The sequence below is a fragment of the Procambarus clarkii genome, chromosome 49 (genome assembly GCF_040958095.1).
Source record: "Procambarus clarkii isolate CNS0578487 chromosome 49, FALCON_Pclarkii_2.0, whole genome shotgun sequence".
Classification (NCBI taxonomy): Eukaryota; Metazoa; Arthropoda; class Malacostraca; order Decapoda; family Cambaridae; genus Procambarus; species Procambarus clarkii.
Window position 1 is genome coordinate 13383617 of NC_091198.1, and position 22016 is coordinate 13405632.

Genomic DNA, 22016 nt, shown 5'->3' on the forward strand with positions numbered 1-22016 from the left:
GACCACCACCACTGGCCACTGACCACCACCACTGGCCACTGACCACCACCACTGGCCACTGACCACCACCACTGGCCACTGACCACCACCACTGGCCACTGACCACCACCACTGGCCACTGACCACCACCACTGGCCACTGGCCACTGACCACCACCACTGGCCACTGACCACCACCACTGGCCACTGACCACCACCACTGGCCACTGACCACCACCACTGGCCACTGACCACCACCACTGGCCACTGACCACCACCACTGGCCACTGACCACCACCACTGGCCACTGACCACCACCACTGGCCACTGACCACCACTGACCACCACCACTGGCCACTGACCACCACCACTGGCCACTGACCACTGGCCACTGACCACTGGCCACTGGCCACTGACCACTGGCCACTGGCCACTGACCACTGGCCACTGACCACTGGCCACTACCACTGGCCACTACCACTGGCCACTACCACCGGCCACTGACCACCACCACCCACCACTGACCACCACCCACCACTGACCACCACCCACCACTGACCACCACCCACCACTGACCACCACCCACCACTGACCACCACCCACCACTGACCACCACCCACTCCTGACCACCAGTTACACACCAGCACTTACAGTTGAAGGCTGGGAAGCTCCACTGTGTATTTTGTTAATCTTTCTTCATATGAAAGATTTCTAATTTGGGGAATTAACTTAGTCATCCTACGCTGGACACGTTCAAGTGAATTTATATCCATTCTATAATATGGCGACCAAAACTGAACTGCATAATCTAAATGGGGCCTAACTAGAGCAAGATATAGCTTGAGAACCACACCAGGTGTCTTGTTACTAACGCTGCGATTAATAAATCCAAGTGTCTGATTTGCCTTATTACGAACATTTATGCATTGATCCTTTTGTTTTAAATTCTTACTAATCATAACTCCCAGATCCCTTTCGCAATCCGACTTCGCAATCACAACACCATCTAGCTCGTATCTTGTAACTCTATCATCATTACCTAACCTCAGAACTTTACATTTATCAGCATTAAACTGCATCTGCCAATCCTTTGACCATTTCAAAACCCTATCTAGATCAACTTGAAGTGATAGTGAGTCCTCCTCCGAATTAATTTCCCTACCGATTTTCGTATCATCGGCAAATTTGCAAATGTTGCTACTCAAACCTGAATTCTGAGGCTTGGCTGGGATAAACAAGCTGTATCACACTCAACAGAGTTCATAAGTGTAATTAAATGGTGAGCAAAGAGGAAGAAAGCAAAACAAGTGACAAAGCTAACAAAAGAGGGTTTTTGATAGTAAGAAATGAGTGAAGAAGCCCATTGTGTGAGGTGTGGTGTAGGGTGTGGCCAGGACCTGACCTCAAGTGAGGTCAGCTTCCCCATCCTCCACCCACTGATACTTGATCATAAGCGTGCAGGATCTCAATCTTCATGTTAACAATAATAGAAAATAATCAAGTAGTGAGAGAATAGTATTATACAAATGATGTGTTTAAACAAAACTGTGGCAAAATAAACATAGGAGTGGACATAGAAATGTTACAACATGGAAAGTAATAAGACTAAACCGAACATTGTTTATAAGAGGTGAAGTGAAAGAAGCGGTCAGTAATGAAGGGAACAGTGACCACTTGAGGGGAAAATGTCAAGAAAACATAAATGTGAGGAGTAGTATCATCAGTGTGAATGGGGACATTAGGGAAAATGTATTCTGTACCAGGACAACAGTATATTGTACCAGGACAATATTCTGTACCAGGACAACAGTATATTGTACCAGGACAACAGTATATTGTACCAGGACAACAGTATATTGTACCAGGACAATATATTGTACCAGGACAATATATTGTACCAGGACAACAATATTCTGTACCAGGACAACAATATATTGTACCAGGACAACAATATATTGTACCAGGACAACAATATATTGTACCAGGACAATATATTGTACCAGGACAATATATTGTACCAGGACAACAATATTCTGTACCAGGACAATATATTGTACCAGGACAACAATATATTGTACCAGGACAACAATATATTGTACCAGGACAACAATATTCTGTACCAGGACAACAATATATTGTACCAGGACAACAATATTCTGTACCAGGACAACAATATATTGTAACAGGACAATATTCTGTACCAGGACAACAATATATTGTACCAGGACAACAGTAAAGTGTACCAGGACAACAGTAAAGTGTACCAGGACAACAGTAAAGTGTACCAGGACAACAGTAAAGTGTACCAGGACAACAGTAAAGTGTACCAGGACAACAGTAAAGTGTACCAGGTCAGCAGTAAAGTGTACCAGGTCAACAGTAAAGTGTACCAGGACAACAGTAAAGTGTACCAGGACAACAGTAAAGTGTACCAGGTCAGCAGTAAAGTGTACCAGGTCAACAGTAAAGTGTACCAGGACAACAGTAAAGTGTACCAGGACAGCAGTAAAGTGTACCAGGACAACAGTAAAGTGTACCAGGACAACAGGAAAGTGTATCAGGGCAACAGGAAAGTGTACCAGGACAACAGTAAACTGTATTAGGACAACAGGATAGTGTACCAGGACAACAGGAAAGTGTACCAGAACAACAGTAAAGTGTACTAGAACAGGAAAGTGTACCAGGACAATAGGATAGTGTACCAGGACAACAGGAAACTGTACCAGGACAAGAGGCAGCACAGAAGCCAAAGGAGCAACACAGCACTTATTGGTCAGTGACTTGGGCAATGTCTCTCTCTCGGTGTACCACAAAGTTGGCCTGAAATATGACGTGCATTTTCTGAGTTAGACCAAAATGAAAATATAAATGAGAAAATATATAAGGTAAATTTGAACAAATAACACAAAGTAACACAGTTTTCATTTCTGGATAGTAAGTGTTATTTCTGATTGCTTATACGTATCACCAAAGTATAGCAAATGGTTGTTATTCTCCTCAAACTTTGTTTTGACAATTGTCTAAGACAGCCTAGGGAAGAAGTCTTAAAGGTAGAGTGCTTGAAGGCTGCCAACTCCTTACCTAAAGATGTGACGCCGTTTCACAAGTCTGCATTCTTCGGGTTCCTTCACGACATCTTACATTACTGTATTTCAGGCAAACTTCAAAGCAAAGTATGAGAAGAATAACAGCTGTTTTCTATGCTCTGTAGGCAAGTGGTAATCAATACAAAAATAACACTACCCAAGAAGAACACAAATTGTTACACAGTACAAGTGTAATGGAGGAAGGAAGAAGTACGTGTGAAGGGTTATGGTAAAGCTATAAATCATGGGGATCTAGCACAGTCTGGTGTGGTAAATCATGCTTCACCACACCTTGTAATGCAAGTTGAAGTCAGGAGAAGAAAGATTTAAAAAAAAAAATAATTAAAGTGCCATAGGAGATATTAGATGTACTTACCTAGTTGTGCTTGCGGGGGTTTAGCTGCAGCTTTTTAGTCCCGGCTCTTAACTGCTAGTTTAATGGATTTAGAGCGGGACGATCCTGTCACAGTTTCTCAACCACTATGACAAAATCACAGAAGCTTTAGAAGAAAAGCAAAATGCAGATGTTGCATACACAAACATTGAAGAGACATTCGACAAATGTGACTATGGAGTGATAGCCCATAAAATGAGATCAATAGGAATAACGGGTAAAGTGGGGCGTTGAATTTTCAACTTTCTATCACTGAATGCAGAGAGTAACAGTCAGTTGAATAAGATCAGGCCCAAGTGCAATGAAAAGCTCTGTATCCCAGGGCACAGTCCTTGCACCTCTTCTATTTCTCATTTTTATCTCTGATATAGACAATAATACTAGTTACAGTTCATGTCATCCTTTGCAGATTATACAAAAATCAGCATGAAAATTTCCTCCGTAGAAGACACTGAAAAACTACAAGCTGATATTAATAAAGTCTTCAATTGGGCAACAAAAAATAATATGATGTTTAACGGTGATACGTTCCAGGTGCTTAGATATGTGGAAACAAGGAACTTGAACGAAATATAGGATACAGGACACAATCAAACTTACTCATAGAAGGAAAGCCACGTGTAAAAGAGCTAGGAATTATGTCCGATGACATGATATTTAGCGAACATAACAGAGCAAATATAGCGGCGACCAGGAAACGATAGGATGCATTATGAGAACGTTCAAATCCAGAGATCCCACAGCACTGCTAATACTATTTAAATTACTGGTGCTGTCCCGTCTTGAGTTCTGCTTAGTATTCACTTCTCCTTTCAGAGCAGGACAGATCTCTGAATTTGAGGGAATACAGAGAACGTATTCTGCACACATAAAAACGATAAAACTTTTAATTATTGGGACCGTCTCAAAGCTCTCAAAATGTACTCTCTGTAAAGGCTACGAGAAAGGTATCAAATAATATATATACCTGTACATAGAAGATTTACTGGCCCTGGCCTGGCCAGGTCCCAAATTTACACAGGAGAATAACATACTGGAGCGAAAGATATGCAAGGAATGCAGAATAGAACCAGTGAGGAATAGCGGTGCCATAGGCGCAATCAGAGAACACTGCTTGAACATCAGGGGTCCACAGCTGTTCAATACCCTCCCAGCAAGCATTAGAAAAATTGCTGGAACAATGGTGGACTTCTTCAAGAACCAATTAGACAAGTTCTTACAAGAAGTGCCGGACCAACCAGGCTGTAGTGGATATGTGGGCCTGTTGAGCCTGGCCCCAGGTCGGGCTCTGGGAGTAGAACAACTCCCGAAACTCGGTCCAGGTATGCTACAGGTATACTGGTAATTATCGATGTGTAATTAACTAAATGTGGTTACAGGTTGAGAGCTACGCTTGTGGTGTCCCATCTTCCCAGTACTCTTTGCCATACAACTCTTTGAAACTACTCATGGTTTTGGCCTCCATCACCTTCTCACTTAGCTTGTTCCAACAGTCTACCACTACAGTACTGTATTAGCAAATGAAAACTTTCTAATGTTTTTTTGGCACCTTTATTTCCTTAGCTTGAATCTGTGTCATGTTGTTGATGTTGCTGTTTCAGGAATTCCTCTTTGTCAATTTGGTCAATTCCTGTTAGTATTTTGTAAGTGGTGATCATATCACCTCTTTTTCTTCTATCTTCTAGTTTTGGAATGTTTAACGGCTCCAGTTTCTCCTTGTAACTCTTGTTTTTCAGTTTTGGAAGCCATTTTGTAGCATGCCTTTGCACATTTTCCAGTTTATTAATGTGCTGCTTGAGATTTGGGCACCATACAACTGCTGCTTATTCCAATTTTGGTCTCACAAAAGTCATGAACAGTTTCTTTAGTATTTGACTATTTATATAATTAAAAGTAAGTCTGAAGATGGAAAGCGACACATACGCTCCTCTCACAATGTTCCCTATGTGTTCCTCTGGCGACAGCTTACTATCCAAAACAACCCCTAGGTCTTGTTCTTTATTAGTTCTGTAACTCCTTTCCACATAAATTTAAGTTGTGTGTGGGGGGGTGGGGATGTATTTTCTATGATTCCACATTCTGTAATGTGGCATGAATTCACATTGTCCATTGGTGTACAGTTTCCTTAGCTAGAGCTCTATTGGGTCTACATTTGAAATTGTGTGTGGAGTCGGCCTCCTCCACATCACTTCTTAATGCATTCCATTTACTAACTGCTGACACTGAAAAAGTTCTTTCTAATGTCAATGGCTGATTTGGGTACTCGGCTTCAACCTGTTCCCCCCCTTGTCCATGTACCACCCGTGTTATGTGCTGAAGAAGGGTAAAGGTGGTAGAAGTAGAGAGGAGCGAGAGAGGGAGGTACATACTGTATGTGGAGACAGGAGGGATGAAGATAAAGATAGTGACCATTGCAAAGATAGTTAAGGAAGTAAGGAGAGAAAGAGGATATCAGAACCATAAATGACCAAAATATGGAACCTGAAAACTGAATTGAGATAGTAACAAACTTCGACCAGATATCACGGCCAAAGTAGATAATTCCTGTGCTATAACAGTCCCATTCATGCCACAGGCTTTGCACGCACACGTTGTGAAAATAATCCTTCACATGACCTGAAGCATGTGTGGGAGCCCCATTACAACTCTGTAAGAGCTGAAGTTTCAGTGAGTTTGACTAGGCATTTTAACAAGTGCTGTACTAGACTTTTCTGTGAGGAGCCCCTTTGGCTTCCTGGAGCTTTTGGGCTAATATGCGTTATATTAGACTAGGGGCATTAGTCAATGGAGTTCTGCCTACCTGGGACCACAAGCCAGAACCTGGCCCCCTCATAGAAGCACAGGGAGCACTGGCCCCCTGGAATTACCCTCCTGCGGTTGGGGTTTTCCTAATCTGCTATCGAATGGTGTTAGGCACCCAGAAAGGTAGGCATAACAAAACAAACCCCACATGGTAAGAAAATTGCAAATGAAAACTGAACAGAGAAGCAGAACTCCCCCAAATCCCAAGAAAACGAGCAAACGTCACATCTCGCCGCTGCGCCACTTGTCCGTGCAGCCTGTGCCATCCAGAAGGCATGGCAGCATGTGCAAAGCAGGATGTGCAGAGTACCCTTTGAAAAGCAGAGGTGCAATAGGTAATCTGAGAGAGAACTGTCACATCAGAGGCCTGAGACTGTTCAACACAGTTCCACTACACATAAGGGGCATAACTGGCCTACCCCTCACAGTGTTCAAGAGAGAACTTGATAAGCACCTCCAAAGAATACCTGATCAACCAGGCTGTGACTCATACGTCAGGCTGCGAGCAGCTGCGTGTAACAGCCTAATTGACCAGTTCAGCAACGAGGAGGCCTGGTTGAGGACCGGGCCGCGGGGACGCTAAGTCCCAAAACCATCTCAAGGTAACAATCAAGGTAAGCTCTCCCCTTCCCGGGAGGGGGGGGGGAACTCTGGACCCTTCGCGTCGGCTACTCAGCTACTCCAGTTCGTTGGCTAATGCGATCTACGGCAGTTGTCAACTCTAGCCTCGATTTCTTGGCAGTGTTTTGCCTTAATGGTGTAGTGGCCAGATGGAATAAGTGTACCGGGGCTGCATGTGCTTAGTGTGGGCTTCCCTAAGCGACCTGTGAGCACTACCCCTGGGTGCTAGGGTTCTCTTCCCTTGTGCCTTTGGGACGTCATTTCCGTAGGGGTTTTTGCTACTTGGCATTTACCTTGCCCTTGGGACCAGCTGAGGTTTTCGTGGCCCTTGTTTGGCCTTGGGTAGGGAGTGGTATTGTTGCTTGTTGGAGCGTCAAAGTGTTGCACAGCCAGCTTAACTATGCCGCGGAGAGTTCCTGTTTCCTCTGGGGACGTTGTACTTTTGTGGGGTTTTTCTTTTGTTTTTGTTTTCCTTGCCTGGTGTGGCTATAGTTCCACTTGATTGGCGACCTTCCGCTAGGCCCCCTGTGATTGTACACGTCGCAGGGGTTTGTGTTTTGATCTCCCTCCTTGTTAGTTTTGGGTCTTAACTGGTTAGCAATACCTTGCCTGGGCTTCCTGTAGCAGTCAGCCTACAGGCCCTGGAAAACCCAGTTGGGGTTCGGTGGACCTATGGATGTGTCTTCAGAGTTCCAGGCCGCTTTGTGTGGATTTGAAGGTTGCTGTGTGCCTTTATCTCAGGGTGACAGTCACCACTTTTGGTGCCAGCTTCTGAGCTGGCACTTCCTTCGGAGCCGGCGTCATCTGGTCAGTGCGATGATTGCTCTGTTCGTCGGCCAGCTTCTCGTAAGAACCCTTTTGCGGTTCGCCCTGTTGACTGGGCAATGGTGGTAGGCTTGCTCCGCTCACGCTTGGTCCCATGATTCGTGGGCGTTTCGGGTCATATCATCCGGTCTCAGGTGGCATTGGGCGGCTCTTCCTCCTCCGGGGGGTTTGGGGCTTGTTGGGCAGTCTTCTTCCTTTGCTAATTGTCAGGATCATCCCGGAATGGGTGCACTTGGGCGTGGTCGAAACGGCTTCGTCCCCAAGGTGGGTTTCCCACCTGTTTCCAGTGCCAAAATGGGACTGTGCAGATCTGAAGTTCATTCTGGAATTGTCCCGTCTGAACCCCTGGATTCCTTGCACCTTCTTTCAGATGACCACTCTGTCTGGGGTCCGGCTTCTTTTGGAGCTGGGTGTCTGGATGGTGTGCCTGGACCTCGAGGATGTGTATTGGCACATTCCTATTCATCCGGGGTTCAGAGACTGGTTAGGTTTTGTGGTGAGGCGTCAGGCTTACCGCTTTCATTTGGCTTGAATTTGGCATCTCGCTTTTTTCACGTGTCTTACCCTGTTCATGGTGACCCATTTGCGTCTGATATGGGTTCAGGTTCTTGCCTACCTTGACGACTGGCTGGTGTAAGCTCTCAGTCAGGTCTGCTTGTCTGCTCGCCAGTGGTTGTTCTTTGCCAGCTCGCCGGGTTCAGGTTCCTGGTGAACTTGCAGAAGTCCCATCTGATTCCGCCCCAGGTTTGGACCTGGCTGGATCTTGTTTAGGACTCTTGAACTGCTGCTTTGTCTCCTCCCTAGGAGGCCTGGTCGACGACTGGGCCACACGGTCGCTAAGCCCCGAAATCACCTCACTTCAAGGTAACCTCCCTCTGGAGTCATTACTGCGGCTGCAGTCCTGCCTTCACCTGTTTCTGAAGGGCTCCCGGATTACTCAGCAGTTGCTTGAGCAGGTGTGCCAGAGTCTGAACTTCAAGGTTCTTGTTTACCCCTCTGGGACGGGTGTCTTCAGCAGCTGGTCTGGTTCCTTTGGAGATCTCCCTTCCACTGCTCTTGTGATCGTTGGCTTTTGGCCCCCGGGGGCTTTGTGTCGGTTGCTGCGTCGCTGGCTTCCTCTTCGGGTTTTTCGGGGTTCAGTGCCTTGGCGCCTACATGAGCCCTTGCTCGATGTGTTTACGGATGCCTTGTCTTTCAGCTGGGGCTTTGTGACAGTGCTCACTAGGCTGGCCAGCAGCAGTGGGTTTTGTCCTTCCTGTCACGCTTACAGCACCGTGTGGGAGTTTAAGATGGTTTTGGCTGGCTTTAGCTGTCTGTGCATTTCATGTCCAGGGAGTGTGCAACGTCTTGGCAGACGGCCTGTCTCGGTTCATTCCCGTGTCCACGGAATGGACGGTTGATGCCGACTCCTTCAGTTGGCGCTGCGGGATGTACAGACTCCCGGACGTGGATCTCTTCGTGTTGGCATGTCCTGGCATCTACTTGTGTATGTGGCGCCCTTCGGCGACTGCGAGGCCTTACGGTGGACGCCTTTCGGCAAGACTGGTCGAGGTGAGCTTACCTGTACCTCTTTCCCCTTGTCAAGCTGTTACTTCGGGTCCTGGCTCGATTGGTGACTTACCAGTGGAAAGCAGTTCTATTGGCTCCTTGGTGGCCAGCCCAGCCTTGGTTTCAGGCGCTGCTTGCTCGGTATCCAATCCCGCGATGTTGTCCACGGCTACTGCCTCTTTTAGCAGATCAGCCTGGTCAGGTACCTGGCTGGTTCGGTCTTTTTCTTTGCATCTGGCCTTTCTAATGCATGTCTATCACCACTTGTATGGTGATGAGGTGGCTTCGTTGATGGTGTCCCACCTTCCCACCTGCAAGCTTCGTCTCGGCGACAGCATGAAGTTTCTTGGCGCTCTTTCCTCTGTTTTCTCTACTGTATTTGTAGGTTATTCTCTATTTCGGATAGGGTTGTCTTGTCCTTTTTTTTTATCAGGACTGTCATTTGATGCCTAATACTGTACTGTACTGTTGCCTCGTATCATATGGCGTTGGCTTTGCCAGCGCCAGCTTGCGTTTGAAATGAATGTTACTTCTGTCCCATTTCATAAGCTTTCTCTTGCTTTGTTCCACCTTCGGCCTGCTCATGTGCCCCCTCAGTCATTCTGATCCTTGGACAGGGTGCTCTCCTTTCTCTTCTCCTCAGCTTGTGGTAGGCCCCTTCGGTTCAAGATTCTTTTTCCAAGACTTTTCCTGTTGGCATTGGGTTCTGGCTATCGGGTGAAGGAGCTTCATACTCTCCTCCGGTGCAGAGGTTGCTGCTCTTTCTGTCCTAGTGGACAGAAAGGTCCTTTCTGTCCATTTTTTTTGTTTGCAGCCTGTCTCCTTTTCTGGCGAAGAATGAGACGGCGACTTTCCGGAGAGGTCCTTGGTTCATTGATGCTTGGTTGGTCAGACCGGAGGTGCATCATGTATTGTCTAGTTGCGGCTCTTTGCCGTTACTCTGTTAATCTTCACTTTGAGTTGACCCGGTTTCCCTTCATCCCTGTTCCAGGACTTGGGTCTCCCAGGTTGTCCGCAGGGTTATTCAATCCAGCCAGTCTGCTGTCTATGCTCATACCCATGACGTTCATAAGTTTTCTGCTTTGGCTACTGTCTTTGTCTACTGTTTTGGGCTGACATTCGGTCACAGGGATTTTGGAGGTCGAACAGGGTCCTGGCTGCATGTTGCTTAGTCAATGTTCCTGGCCCTAGTTGGGCATTTGTCGTTTTGGGTCGCAGCCTATTGTCTTGACTTAGAGTTGAGACACGATTGGCAGCCGCCTCTCGGGTAAGTCACATTTGTCACTTTTCTTTGTTTAGGAGCTCCAGGGAGTCGTAGGGGCTCCCCACAAAAACCAGCGCTGAATATAATGAAACGCCATTTTCTGGGTGAGCCCTGGAGGCTTCCCAGCACCCGCCCTCCCTCCCTCCCTCTAGTCGGCAATCTTTTCGTGTTGCTTTTGATGCTTGGCCTCAGAACTGAATGCTGGAGCGGCTGGTGCAGGGGGGAGGGTCTCGGTGGGGGGGGGGGAGGCTGCTTGGATAAGTGGCGCGGCAGCGTGAGTGATGCGTGAGTTTCTTTGCTTGTTTTAGTTTGGGAGTTAATCCTCCCTGTATGGTTTTATTTAGCAATTTTTGCCATGTGAGGATTTGTTTTGTTACACCTACCTTTCGGTGCCAAACCCCGGTCGATGGCGCCGGTCGAGGGAGCCAGTCGGCCGAGCGGACAGCACACTGGACTTGTGATCCTGTGGTCCTGGGTTCGATCCCAGGCGCCGGCGAGAAACAATGGGCAGAGTTTCTTTCACCCTATGCCCCTGTTACCTAGCAGTAAAATAGGTACCTGGGTGTTAGTCAGTTGTCACGGGCTGCTTCCTAAGGGGTGGAGGCCTGGTTGAGGACCGGGCCGCGGGGACACTAAAACGCCCCGGAATCATCTCAAGATAACCTCAAGATGGCAGACATTGAATTCTTACAAACACACAGGGGTTTCCATCCGCCATTGCTCCCTTGTGCCTTTGTGAGGGGGCCAGGTTCTGGCTCATGGTTTCTGGTAGGCGAAGAACTCCATTGACCGATGCCACGGTCTCATAAGTACATAGTCAACCCAGTAAGCTCCGGGGAACCTCTGGGGCTCACCCAGAAAATGGCATTTCTTTACATTCAACACTGGTTTTATAGCCAGAGTATGGACCAACTTGAATAAGATAAGTAAAAAGTGCAGTTTTATAATTTTTTGTAATTATAGTTTATAACATTTTTTATTTATATAGTGTTTTAAGATGCACAAAGCTATGTTTGTTCATTTGCTATAAGAAATAAAAAAAAAGGCAAAATATCGCAACATCCAAATTTTCTCAAATTAGATGAGGTCTTCAGTATTATACAGAGTCTGGATTTTGTGGGTGCCACATTACTTACTAGTGTCTCCAAATAATTTGCCTGAAGTTTTATTTTTTTTATATTGCAGACAGAAAAAGGTTATTCAGATTCCACCCAAATCTGTGGCAGCCCCGATTTCCCTCACGCCTCGTCACAAAGTGGCAGTTGTGAAACCTGCCGACGTAAGAATCATCGTTAAGACATCGGAGACATCGGATAAAGAAGTTGGCAATAAGGCCGTTGCCAGCATGTCTATGTCTACTCCAACCAAGTCGGTTGTAGTTAGCACTACTAAACCGACTGTTTTACCTACAACAGCTGTTATTAAAGATGGAGAGGTGAAGAAGGATGCAGCGGGTGTTAATAAAAAGGATGAAACCAATCCTTCGAAAAACACCCCTGCCAAAGAGAATAAAAAAGTAAGTCCTTTTTGTAATAGCATTTTTGAAGCCGTACTGCACTGGGGGTGCAGCTGTAGTACACTGGGGGTGCAGCTGTAGTACACTGGGGGTGCAGCTGTAGTACACTGGGGTGCAGCCGTAGTACACTGGGGGTGCAGCCGTAGTACACTGGGGGTGCAGCCGTAGTACACTGGGGGTGCAGCCGTAGTACACTGGGGGTGCAGCCGTAGTACACTGGGGGTGCAGCTGTAGTACACTGGGGGTGCAGCTGTAGTGCACTGGGGGTGCAGCTGTAGTGCACTGGGGGTGCAGCTGTAGTGCACTGGGGGTGCAGCTGTAGTGCACTGGTGGCGCAGCTGTAGTGCACTGGGAGTGCAGCTGTAGTGCACTGGGAGTGCAGCTGTAGTGCACTGGGGGTGCAGCTGTAGTACACTGGTGGCGCAGCTGTAGTGCACTGGGGATGCAGCTGTAGTGCACTGGGAGTGCAGCTGTAGTGCACTGGGGGTGCAGCTGTAGTACACTGGGGGTGCAGCTGTAGTGCACGGGGGGTGCAGCTGTAGTGCACTGCGGGTGCAGCTGTAGTGCACTGGTGGCGCAGCTGTAGTGCACTGGGAGTGCAGCTGTAGTGCACTGGGAGTGCAGCTGTAGTGCACTGGAGGTGCAGCTGTAGTACACTGGTGGCACAGCTGTAGTGCACTGGGGATGCAGCTGTAGTACACTGGGGGTGCAGCTGTAGTGCACTGGTGGCGCAGCTGTAGTGCACTGGGGGTGCAGCTGTAGTGCTCAAGGATGTAGCTTTATAGTATAAATGAGTGTAGTTGTAGTACACAGGGGGTGCATTTATAGTACACGAGTGCAGTTGAAGTACACAGGATTGCAGTTGTTCTGACCTAGTTGTACTCACCTAGTTGTGTCTTCTTGGGCTGAGTTCTGGGTCTTTGGACCTGCCTCTCGACCTTCAGTCAACTGGTAATTACCCAATAAGTGTAATTACCTAAATGTAGTTACAGGATGAGAGCTACGCTCGTGGTGTCCCGTCTTCCCAGCACTCTGTCATATAACGCTTTGAAACTACTGACGGTCTTGGCCTCCACCACCTACTCACTTAACTTGTTCCAACCGTCTACCACTCTGTTTGCAAAAGTGAATTTTCTTATATTTCTTCGGCATCTATGTTTAGTTAGTTTAAATCTATGACCCCTTGTTCTTGAAGTTCCATGTCTCAGGAAATCTTCCCAATCAATTTTATTAATTCCTGTTACTATTTTGTACGTAGTGATCATATCTCTTCTTTTTCTTTTATCTTCTAGTTTTGGCATATTTAATGCCTTTATCCTCTCCTCATAGCTCTTGCCCTTCAGTTCTGGGAGCCACTTAGTGGCATGTCTTTGCACCTTTTCCAGTTTGTTGATGTGCTTCTTAAGATATGGGCACCATACAACCGCTGCATATTCTTGCTTTGTCCTAACAAAAGTCGTGAACAATTTCTTTAGTATTTTGCCATCCGTGTATTTAAAAGCAATTCTCAAGTTAGAATGCGTGGCATAGGCTCCTCGCATAACGTTCTTTATATGGTCCTCGGGTGATAATTTTCTATCTAGAACCACCCCTAGATCTCTTTCTTTATCAGAAGTCTTTAAAGATTTTCCACATAATATATAGGTTGTGTGGGTCTATGAACATGTTTGCTGATGATGCTAAGATAATAGGAAGGATAAGATATTTAGATGATTGTCATGCCCTGCAAGAAGACCTGGACAAAATAAGTATATGGAGCACCACTTGGCAAATGGAATTTAATATAAATAAATGTCATGTTATGGAATGCGGAATATTAGAAAAAACACTATTCCACATTCCATAACATGGCATTTACAGTATATATATGAAATTACATTTGCCAAGTGGTGCTCCATATACTTTTGTCCAGGTCTTCTTGAAGGGCATGACAATCATCTAAGTATCTTATCCTTCCTATTATCTTAGCATCATCAGCAAACATGTTCATATAATTCTGCATTCCATCTGGTAGATCATTTATGTAGACAGTTAACATTACCGGTGCAAGAACTGAACCCTGTGATACTCCACTTGTGACATTTCTCCAGTTCGATACACTTCCTCTTATTACTGCCCTCATTTTTCTATGTCACAAAATTTTTCATCCATGTTAGCAGATTACCTGTCACCCCTCCAATGTGTTCCAGTTTCCAGAACAACCTCTTATGTGGAACTTTGTCGAAATTTTTTTTTTTTTTTTATGTCCAGATAGATGCAGTCAACCCAACCATCCCTTTCCAGTAAAATCTCTGTGGCTCGATCGTAGAAACTGAGTAAATTTGATACACAGGATCTTCCAGATCGAAAACCATACTGTCTGTCTGATATTATATCATTTGTCTCCAAGTGTTCTACCCATTTAGTTTTAATTATTTTGTCTAATATTTTGACTATTACATTTGTCAATGATACAGGTCTATAATTGAGGGGAGTCATCCCTGCTGCCACTTTCGTACATTGGAACTATGTTAACCTTTTTTCACACATCTGCTACGACACCTGTACACCGGGATTTCTGAAAAATTAGCTGAAGTGGTATGCTGAGCTCAGGTGCACATTCTCTCAGAAACCATGGTGAAACTCCATCCGGACCAACTGCTTTGTTCTTAGTTAGCTCCTTGAGCATTTTTTCCACCTCGTCTCTAGACACACCTATGTGCTCTATGTTGTTCTCTGGAATTCTTATTGTGTCTGGTTCCCTGAAGATTTCATTTTGTACAAACACACTTTGGAACTTTGTTTCACACATTTCCTTTTTCTTTTCTGTGAATCTATTTCCCATTTTCATATCATATGAAAATATTTTTCATACCTTTACCTGCAATTTGTTGTTTATGTATTTATAGAACAGACCTGGTTCTGTTTTACATTTGTCTGCAATCCCTTTTTTTAAATTTCTTTCAGCCTCTCTCCTTCTGTGTAGTTGTTTCTCGCATCTTTGTATTGCTGATATGTTTTGGGGTTTGGCCTCTTCCTATATTGATTCCATTTTTGTGTCTTTTGGTCTCTGGCCCTCTTGCAATTTCTGTTGAACCAATCCTGTTTCCTAGTTCTGCATCTCTGCTTTGGTATAATTTTTTTTTGTTCCTTTATCATATATTTCACAAAACTTGACATGCATCTCATTTACTTCATGTCCTAACAGCAAGTCTTTCCTGTCAAATTCCTTAAAGAAATGTTTGAGTTCCCTATAATGACTGATTTCTCACTTCTTCAACCTCACTTTCTTCCAAATTATAACGCATTGCATACTTTATTCCCAAAAAGACATGGTCACTTTTACCCAAGGGAGGGAGGAACTGAATGTCAAATATCTCTCCCTCTTTCTTGGTAAATATCAAATCCAGCATGGAGGGAACATCCCTCATCCTCGTAGCTTGTTTAACGTGTTGAAACATGAATGTTTCCAGGATGAGGTTTACGAATCTACAAGTCCAAAAATCCTCCGTTCTAGCTTCATGTGCCTCCCAGTCTATGGATCTCAAGTTGAAGTCGCCAACTACCAACAGTCGTGATCTATCTCTATCAGCTCTCGCCATAATCTCTCATTATTGTTATAAGCCTCCCCTCATTTATTATCCAGCTCCTCCTTTGACCATCTGTTGCATGGTGGTGGACTATATGTATTTATGATCGTTAGTTTATCATCCTGATTGCACATCTCTAGTGCTATTATGTCAACTTCTCATGGATTGGCAATCATTATTTCGTTAACCTTTAGGTGTTCTTTCACCAGCACAGCAAAGCCACCGCCATTCCTAATTTTTCTGTCCCGTCTCCAGACTGAGTAGCCCCTTGGGAATATGACCTCATTTAAAATATCAAGTTTTGTCTCCATGAGTGCAACAATGTCTAGCATCTGCAGCCATATTACATCACTTAACTCCAGTATCTTTGATCTCACTCCATCTATGTTGATGTATGCAATTTTCAGGAACATGTTTCCCCTCTACTTATTCTTCACTACCCCTTTCAATGGTGATTTTGTTGATTTGCCTTTTCGTACCATTTTACTGGTCTGCCTACCCCTATTACTTTGTAAAAAAAAGTATTGATTTCTTCTTCATTCCTGCTCTCATTTAGATGTTTTGCCTCGACAAAGTTCAGTTTTAGCTTCTCTGTTTTCTTTTGAAAGATCTCGTCTTAACGGCCATACTTTCCCTTCCTCATCACTTTGTAATTTTTTAGCATTCCTTAGTACTTCTTCCATCTGTTTGGCACCATTTAGGGTGATCCTCATAAGGTCGATCTTTCTCTTTACGTACTTTCCAATCCTCCTGTAGTCGCCAACATTCTCATAGGTAGTAAGACCTTCCACGAGGCAAACAATTTTATCTACTACTCTCTTCTTCTACAGCTCTTTCTGACCTAGATGTTATCTCCTTTTCTTTGCAACCAAAAATTATCAGGGACTTACTTCGATCAACTGTGTTTTTGTACCAATTTAGGATTTGATGTCAGTTATCTTGAGATGATTTCGGGGCTTTTTAGTGTCCCTGCGGCCCGGTCCTCGACCAGGTCTCCACCCCCAGGAAGCAGCCTGTGACAGCTGACTAACACCCAGGTACCTATTTAACTGCTAGGTAACAGGGGCATAGGGTAAAAGAAACTCTGCCCATTGTTTCTTGCCGGCACCTGGGATCGAACCCAGGACCACAGGATCACAAGTACAGCGTGCTGTCCGCTCGGCCGACCGGCTCCCTTTCCTTTCCTTTCCTTTCCTTTCCTTTCCAGAAAGTTCCTTTCTGACTTTCAGCCTAATGTTTGTTTTATCCTGGTTGCTACAGTGTTTGACTTCCTTTACTGCTGCTTCTATTTTTTCCTTCTCCTTGGCCACTTGAGCATAGGTGAGTTGCATATCCTTCTTGCACTGTTCTATTCCCTGTGTAACTTCCTCCATCTGTGCTGACAAAGGCTGTTTTTTATGTTGAATTTCCTTACCTAACCTATCGTGGTCATTTAAGTTTACATTTGCTTTAACTTCTTCCAAAGCTATTTTTTTTAATTTATTTTCCTCTTCCATGGCTTTGTAATTTGTTTCCAATTGATTCTTTTCCTTGCATAAGTCTTTCACCAACCCTTCAAGACCTAAAACTTTGGTACTCAAGTGCTCATTACTTTCTTTTAATTTGCTGATTATTTCTACATGATAGTTCACTATAATATTTAATTTTGCCAATTTTTTGTGTAAACTGCTTATATCAATGCTTTCTTCATTAAAACCTCCAAAATCTAGCACTGTTTTGTTTTCCTTCTTGTCGGTGGCCTTCTTAAATGTTTTTGTCTGCACTGTACGGCAACTTCTCATCCAATTTTTTTTTTTTTTTAACTTCCCCTGGCACATTTGTGTTATCTTCAGCTTCCACCTGTGTCCCCTTGTTCGTGTACCACCTGTGTTAAATAATCAATCCATGTCTATCCTGTCAATTGCCTTGAGAATTTTGCATGTGGTTATCGTGTGCCCCCGAGCTCTCCTGTCTTCCAGCGACATGAGGTGCAGTTCCTGCAGCCTTTCCTTGTAACTCATGCCTCTTAGTTCCGAGACTAGCCTAGTGGCATACCTCTGAACTTTTCCCAGCTTTGTCTTGTGCTTGACAAGGTATGGGTGCCATGCTGGAGCTGCATACCCCAGGATTGGTCTTATATATTTGGTATAAAAGGTTCTGAAGGATTCCTTACACAGGTTCCTGAAGGCAGTTCTGATGTTAGCCAGCCTTGTATACGCCGCTGATGTTATTCTTTTGATGTTGGTTTTAGGAGACAGGTTTGACGTGATAGCAACTCCTAGATCTTTCTCTCTGTCTCATGAAGGACTTCATCTCCCATTTGGTATCCTGTATCTGGCCTCCTATTTCCTCCGCCTAGTTTCATTATCTTACATTTACTTGGGTTGAACTTTAGTAGCCATTTGTTGCACCATTCCTTCAGTTTGTTTAGGTCATCTTGTAGCCTTTTACTATCTTCCTGTCTTAATCCTCCTCATAATTTTGGCATCATCAGCAAACATTGAGAGGAACGTGTCTATTCCCTCTGGGAGATCATTTACTTAGGTCAGAAACAGTTTAGGTCCAAGGACTGGTCCCTGTGTGACTCCACTGGCGAGTCCTTGTCACTCCGAGACCTCACCCCTCACAGTGTCTCTGTCTCTTGCTTAGGTACTCCTTTATCCAATGGAGTACCTTCCCTTTCACTGCTGCCTGAATCTCCAGCTTGTGCACGAGTCTCTGTGGTAATGTGTCAGAAGCGTTTTGACAATCCAAAGAAAGTCTGCCCTCTCCTTGCCTGATTTTTTACCTGGTTACAGAATTCAGTTAATCCAGTGAGGTATGATTTGCCTTCCCTGAACTCGTGCTGCTGATGTGTTACACAGTTGTAGTACACAGGGTGTGAAGCTGTATTACAGAGGGTGCATCTGTAGCACACAGAGATAGAGCTGTGGTATAGGGGGGTGTAGATGTACTACACAAGTTACTGCTGAGCCCCCCTCAACTTTCAGAAAGATCATTGGAAATACATTGGCCATTTTCTAGATTTCCAGGAGCTCTCAAATTTCTAAGGTCAATATGAAAGTTGTAGTTAAGTGTGTAATAACATTTTTGCAGCCTCCTTCATTACTCACAGATACACCTAGTTAAGTTCTACTTTTTTTTGCTATGTCAAGTTCCTCAAGGTGTCCTCAAGGTGCCTTTTATATCTACAATAATTTACATTGTCAAGTGCTGCTTGTGGCTAACTGTTGTCTCCTCTCTTTGGACAGCAATCTGACTCAAAGTTGTAGACCTGGAACCTGTTGTAGAGTTTTTTGCAGTGATTCTCCACAAATTCCTCCCTGTCACAACAGTTTGTTCAACAGGTTTTGTATTTGTAGCTCTCCTATTTACATACCTGCAATGGCCTATGTTTGTTGTTTGTTCTTGTCGAAATGTTGTTTTCAGACTGCTTCTCTGCCGACATGATTCTGGTGTGCAGTATAGTACCTCTGACCCTCGTAGGGCCTCTTTATTTACCTCTGTTCTCCAGGTCCATATACATAGACCTATTTCTGTTTTTGTCTTCTTATCCTCCTTTCATTGTTCATTGGGTTTTGCTGTTCCCTTTCCATCCTCTTTCCACTTTAGAGTTATAGACTGTTTTCATGCTTTTGTGCATTTCTGTATTACGTATTTTATCATCCCATTTGTAGACTTTTCTTTCCGTTGAGTCTCCCATTGAATATGTATCTTGCTAGTTCATTCGTTAACGTTCTTTCTCGCCCTCCACCCTGTTTGTTGACTCCTTGATCTGTTGACACAACAATTGGCTGTATTTGCAAATCTTTTTCTCCATGTATTTTATATAAAACTTTATAATGTGAATTGCAAAGACTGTGTTGGTAAACATCTTTGTTTTTTCACATCAACTTTTCTTAAATAAGGCGTTGCTGAAACTGACCTCTTTGCTTTGCATTCACCATATATAGTACAGTATTTATTGCCATGTTTATTCACAGTTTCAATAAACAAACAAAAATCATAGTTTCCATTTTGGGCTGTGTGTAGTACAGTATATGGAAAATATTTTGTGTGCATTGAAAAACTTGTATTAAAATGTACAGTGATTTATTTCTTTGAGTTTGATAGGAACAGTGCATTTATTTTAAACAAATACCTAAAATTATTTTGATTTATTTTTCTTCCCACTCTTAGCTCTCAGACAGTGTCACTGTACTAGTAAGTATTTTTATAGCTCTTTATGTTGTGTTATAAGTATTATTCTTACTTGCTTTAAGTTTGATTAGTACTGTACAGTAGTTCCCAGAAAATGTTAACCAGTGTGCATCGTTTTGATTTATAACTTCTCGACAGATGTAATTTTTGTTTCTACTTATGGCCTTGTACTTCATACCTAAAATTTGTGTATACTGTACTAAACATTCATAATGTATTCATCTTTCCCCCTCTCCACCTCTCACAAAAAAAAAATTGCATAGAATAGGCTTAAAACTGTTAAGGATTCAAAATGAAACAAGATTACATAGGGAGGGCCTAGGCGTTGCATAGATGGTGTAATTATTGTAAGATTTCAGAGGGCAGTGGAGGTGTATAAATTAAGGCAGATCATGTAGGTGCAGGGCGGGAACACACCAGCGCTGTGTTATGTGGGAAAGTCTCACAGCTGGGGAAGGGGAAGGAACAAAATGAAACCCCTTTTGAATAACAGGCCAGCAAGGTTACCAAATATTTTGGCTGAGTGCTGGAACGTGATGTAATGACAGGTGCCCTAATGCTTGGTGCACCATAATGTAATGACAGGTGTCTTAGTGCATGCTGCACCATAATGTAATGACAAGTGCCCCTAATACTTGGTGCACCATAATATAGTGATAGGTGTCTTAGTGCATGCTGCACCATAATGTAATGACAAGTGCCCCTAATACTTGGTGCACCATAATATAGTGATAGGTGTCTTAGTGCATGCTGCACCATAATGTAATGACCAAGTGCCCCTAATGCTTGGTGCACCTTAATGTAATGATAGGTGTCTTAGTGCATGCTGCACCATAATGTAATGACAAGTGCCCCTAATGCTTGGTGCACCTTAATGTAATGATAGGTGTCTTAGTGCATGCTGCACCATAATATATCATATATATATATCCTAGTACATGCTGCACCATAATGTAATGACAGGTGTCCTAATGCCTGCTGCACCTTAATATAATGACAGGTGTCTTACTGCATGCTCCACCATAATGTAATGATGGGTGCCTTAGTGTATGGTCCACCATAATGTAATGACAGGTGTCTTATTGCATGCTGCACCATAATATAAGAACAGGTGTCCTGGTGCATGGTGCATCATAAATTAGCTCATAGTGTAACTGTTTCTTCCAAATTGGCAATGGTAGGGAACCTGTTGTTACCCCTTGGAGATTTCGAGAATCAAAGCCCTGCAGCAGGGAATGGTCAAAATTTGACCCCCGGCCCTCAAAATTGGAAAATGATGCCGTAGGTATGAGGAGGCCTGGTTGAGGACAGGCCATGGGGACGTTGAGCCCTGAAATCTTCACAGGGTAGGTAAGGGAATTATATGTTCAAGTGAAGGGTTTGAGCCCCAGGTTAGGAAGGATGCTAGCCCTAACACTAGCAACCCATAAACACTTAGACAGATAGGAATTTATCAAAAGGAATCATTCAGGTAACTGTGTACAGTGGAATCTCGAGTGACGAGCACCTCAATCTGTGAGCATTTTGAATAATGAGCGTGCCACTCGGCAAAAATTTGTCTTGATTGACGCGGTTTCGCTTGATTAACGAGAAAAGCACATGGTGCTTCTTAGCGTTCCCGCGGGTTCTCTCAAGTTCTTGGACTCATCCTACGATGCAAATAATTTTTTTTTTAAATGCTAATGATGCTGGGATGTAAAGGGGTGACTGCTGTAATGTTTCTAAGCATTTATTTTTGTTTTTTAGATAAAATTAGAAAAAAAAAATGAAAAAAGAACAAATGTCAAAAAGGTTTGTTCAGTGAATGTCAGGTAGGCTGCTACATTTTCTAAAAAAAAAAAATGAAAAATGAAAAAAAATGAAAATATGAAAAAAAAAGAAAAAATGTCATAAAGGTTCGTTCAGTGTGTGCCAGGTAGGCTGCTCCATTATTAATAAAAAAATGAAAAATACAAACCAAATTAAACAAATATGAAAAATTTAAAAAACCAGTGTTGAATGTAATGAAACGCCATTTTCTGGGCGAGTCCCGGAAGCTCCCCGGAGCTTTCCCAGGCTGATATGCTAATGTCAGACTTTGGCATCAGTCATGTGTATGGAGTTCTTAGGCCTACAGGGGACCACGGCCAGAACCGGGCCCCCTCAGAGAGGCAAGGGGAGCAATGGCCTATAGAAACCCCCGTGTGGTTGGAAGCATTCTATGTCTGCCATCGATCAGAACAGGTACCCAGAAA

The 22016-nt window shown here is 44.1% G+C and overlaps 1 protein-coding gene across 4 annotated transcripts in view; it reads left to right on the forward strand.

The window, feature by feature from the left end:
* Positions 1-22016, forward strand: part of pps (protein partner of snf) — a 283892-nt gene that overhangs the window by 145510 nt on the left and 116366 nt on the right. For 3 of the 4 annotated variants that reach the window (XR_006773414.2, XM_069302993.1, XM_069302995.1), the window contains 2 exons: positions 11704-12034; positions 19762-19785. Coding sequence is in view for 3 of the 4 variants with exons in the window: in XM_069302993.1 (XP_069159094.1) it covers positions 11704-12034; positions 19762-19785 (355 nt within the window). In the remaining variant the exon portion in view is untranslated. The remainder of the gene's footprint in view (positions 1-11703; positions 12035-19761; positions 19786-22016) is intronic. The other variant, XM_069302994.1, reaches the window with a different exon arrangement.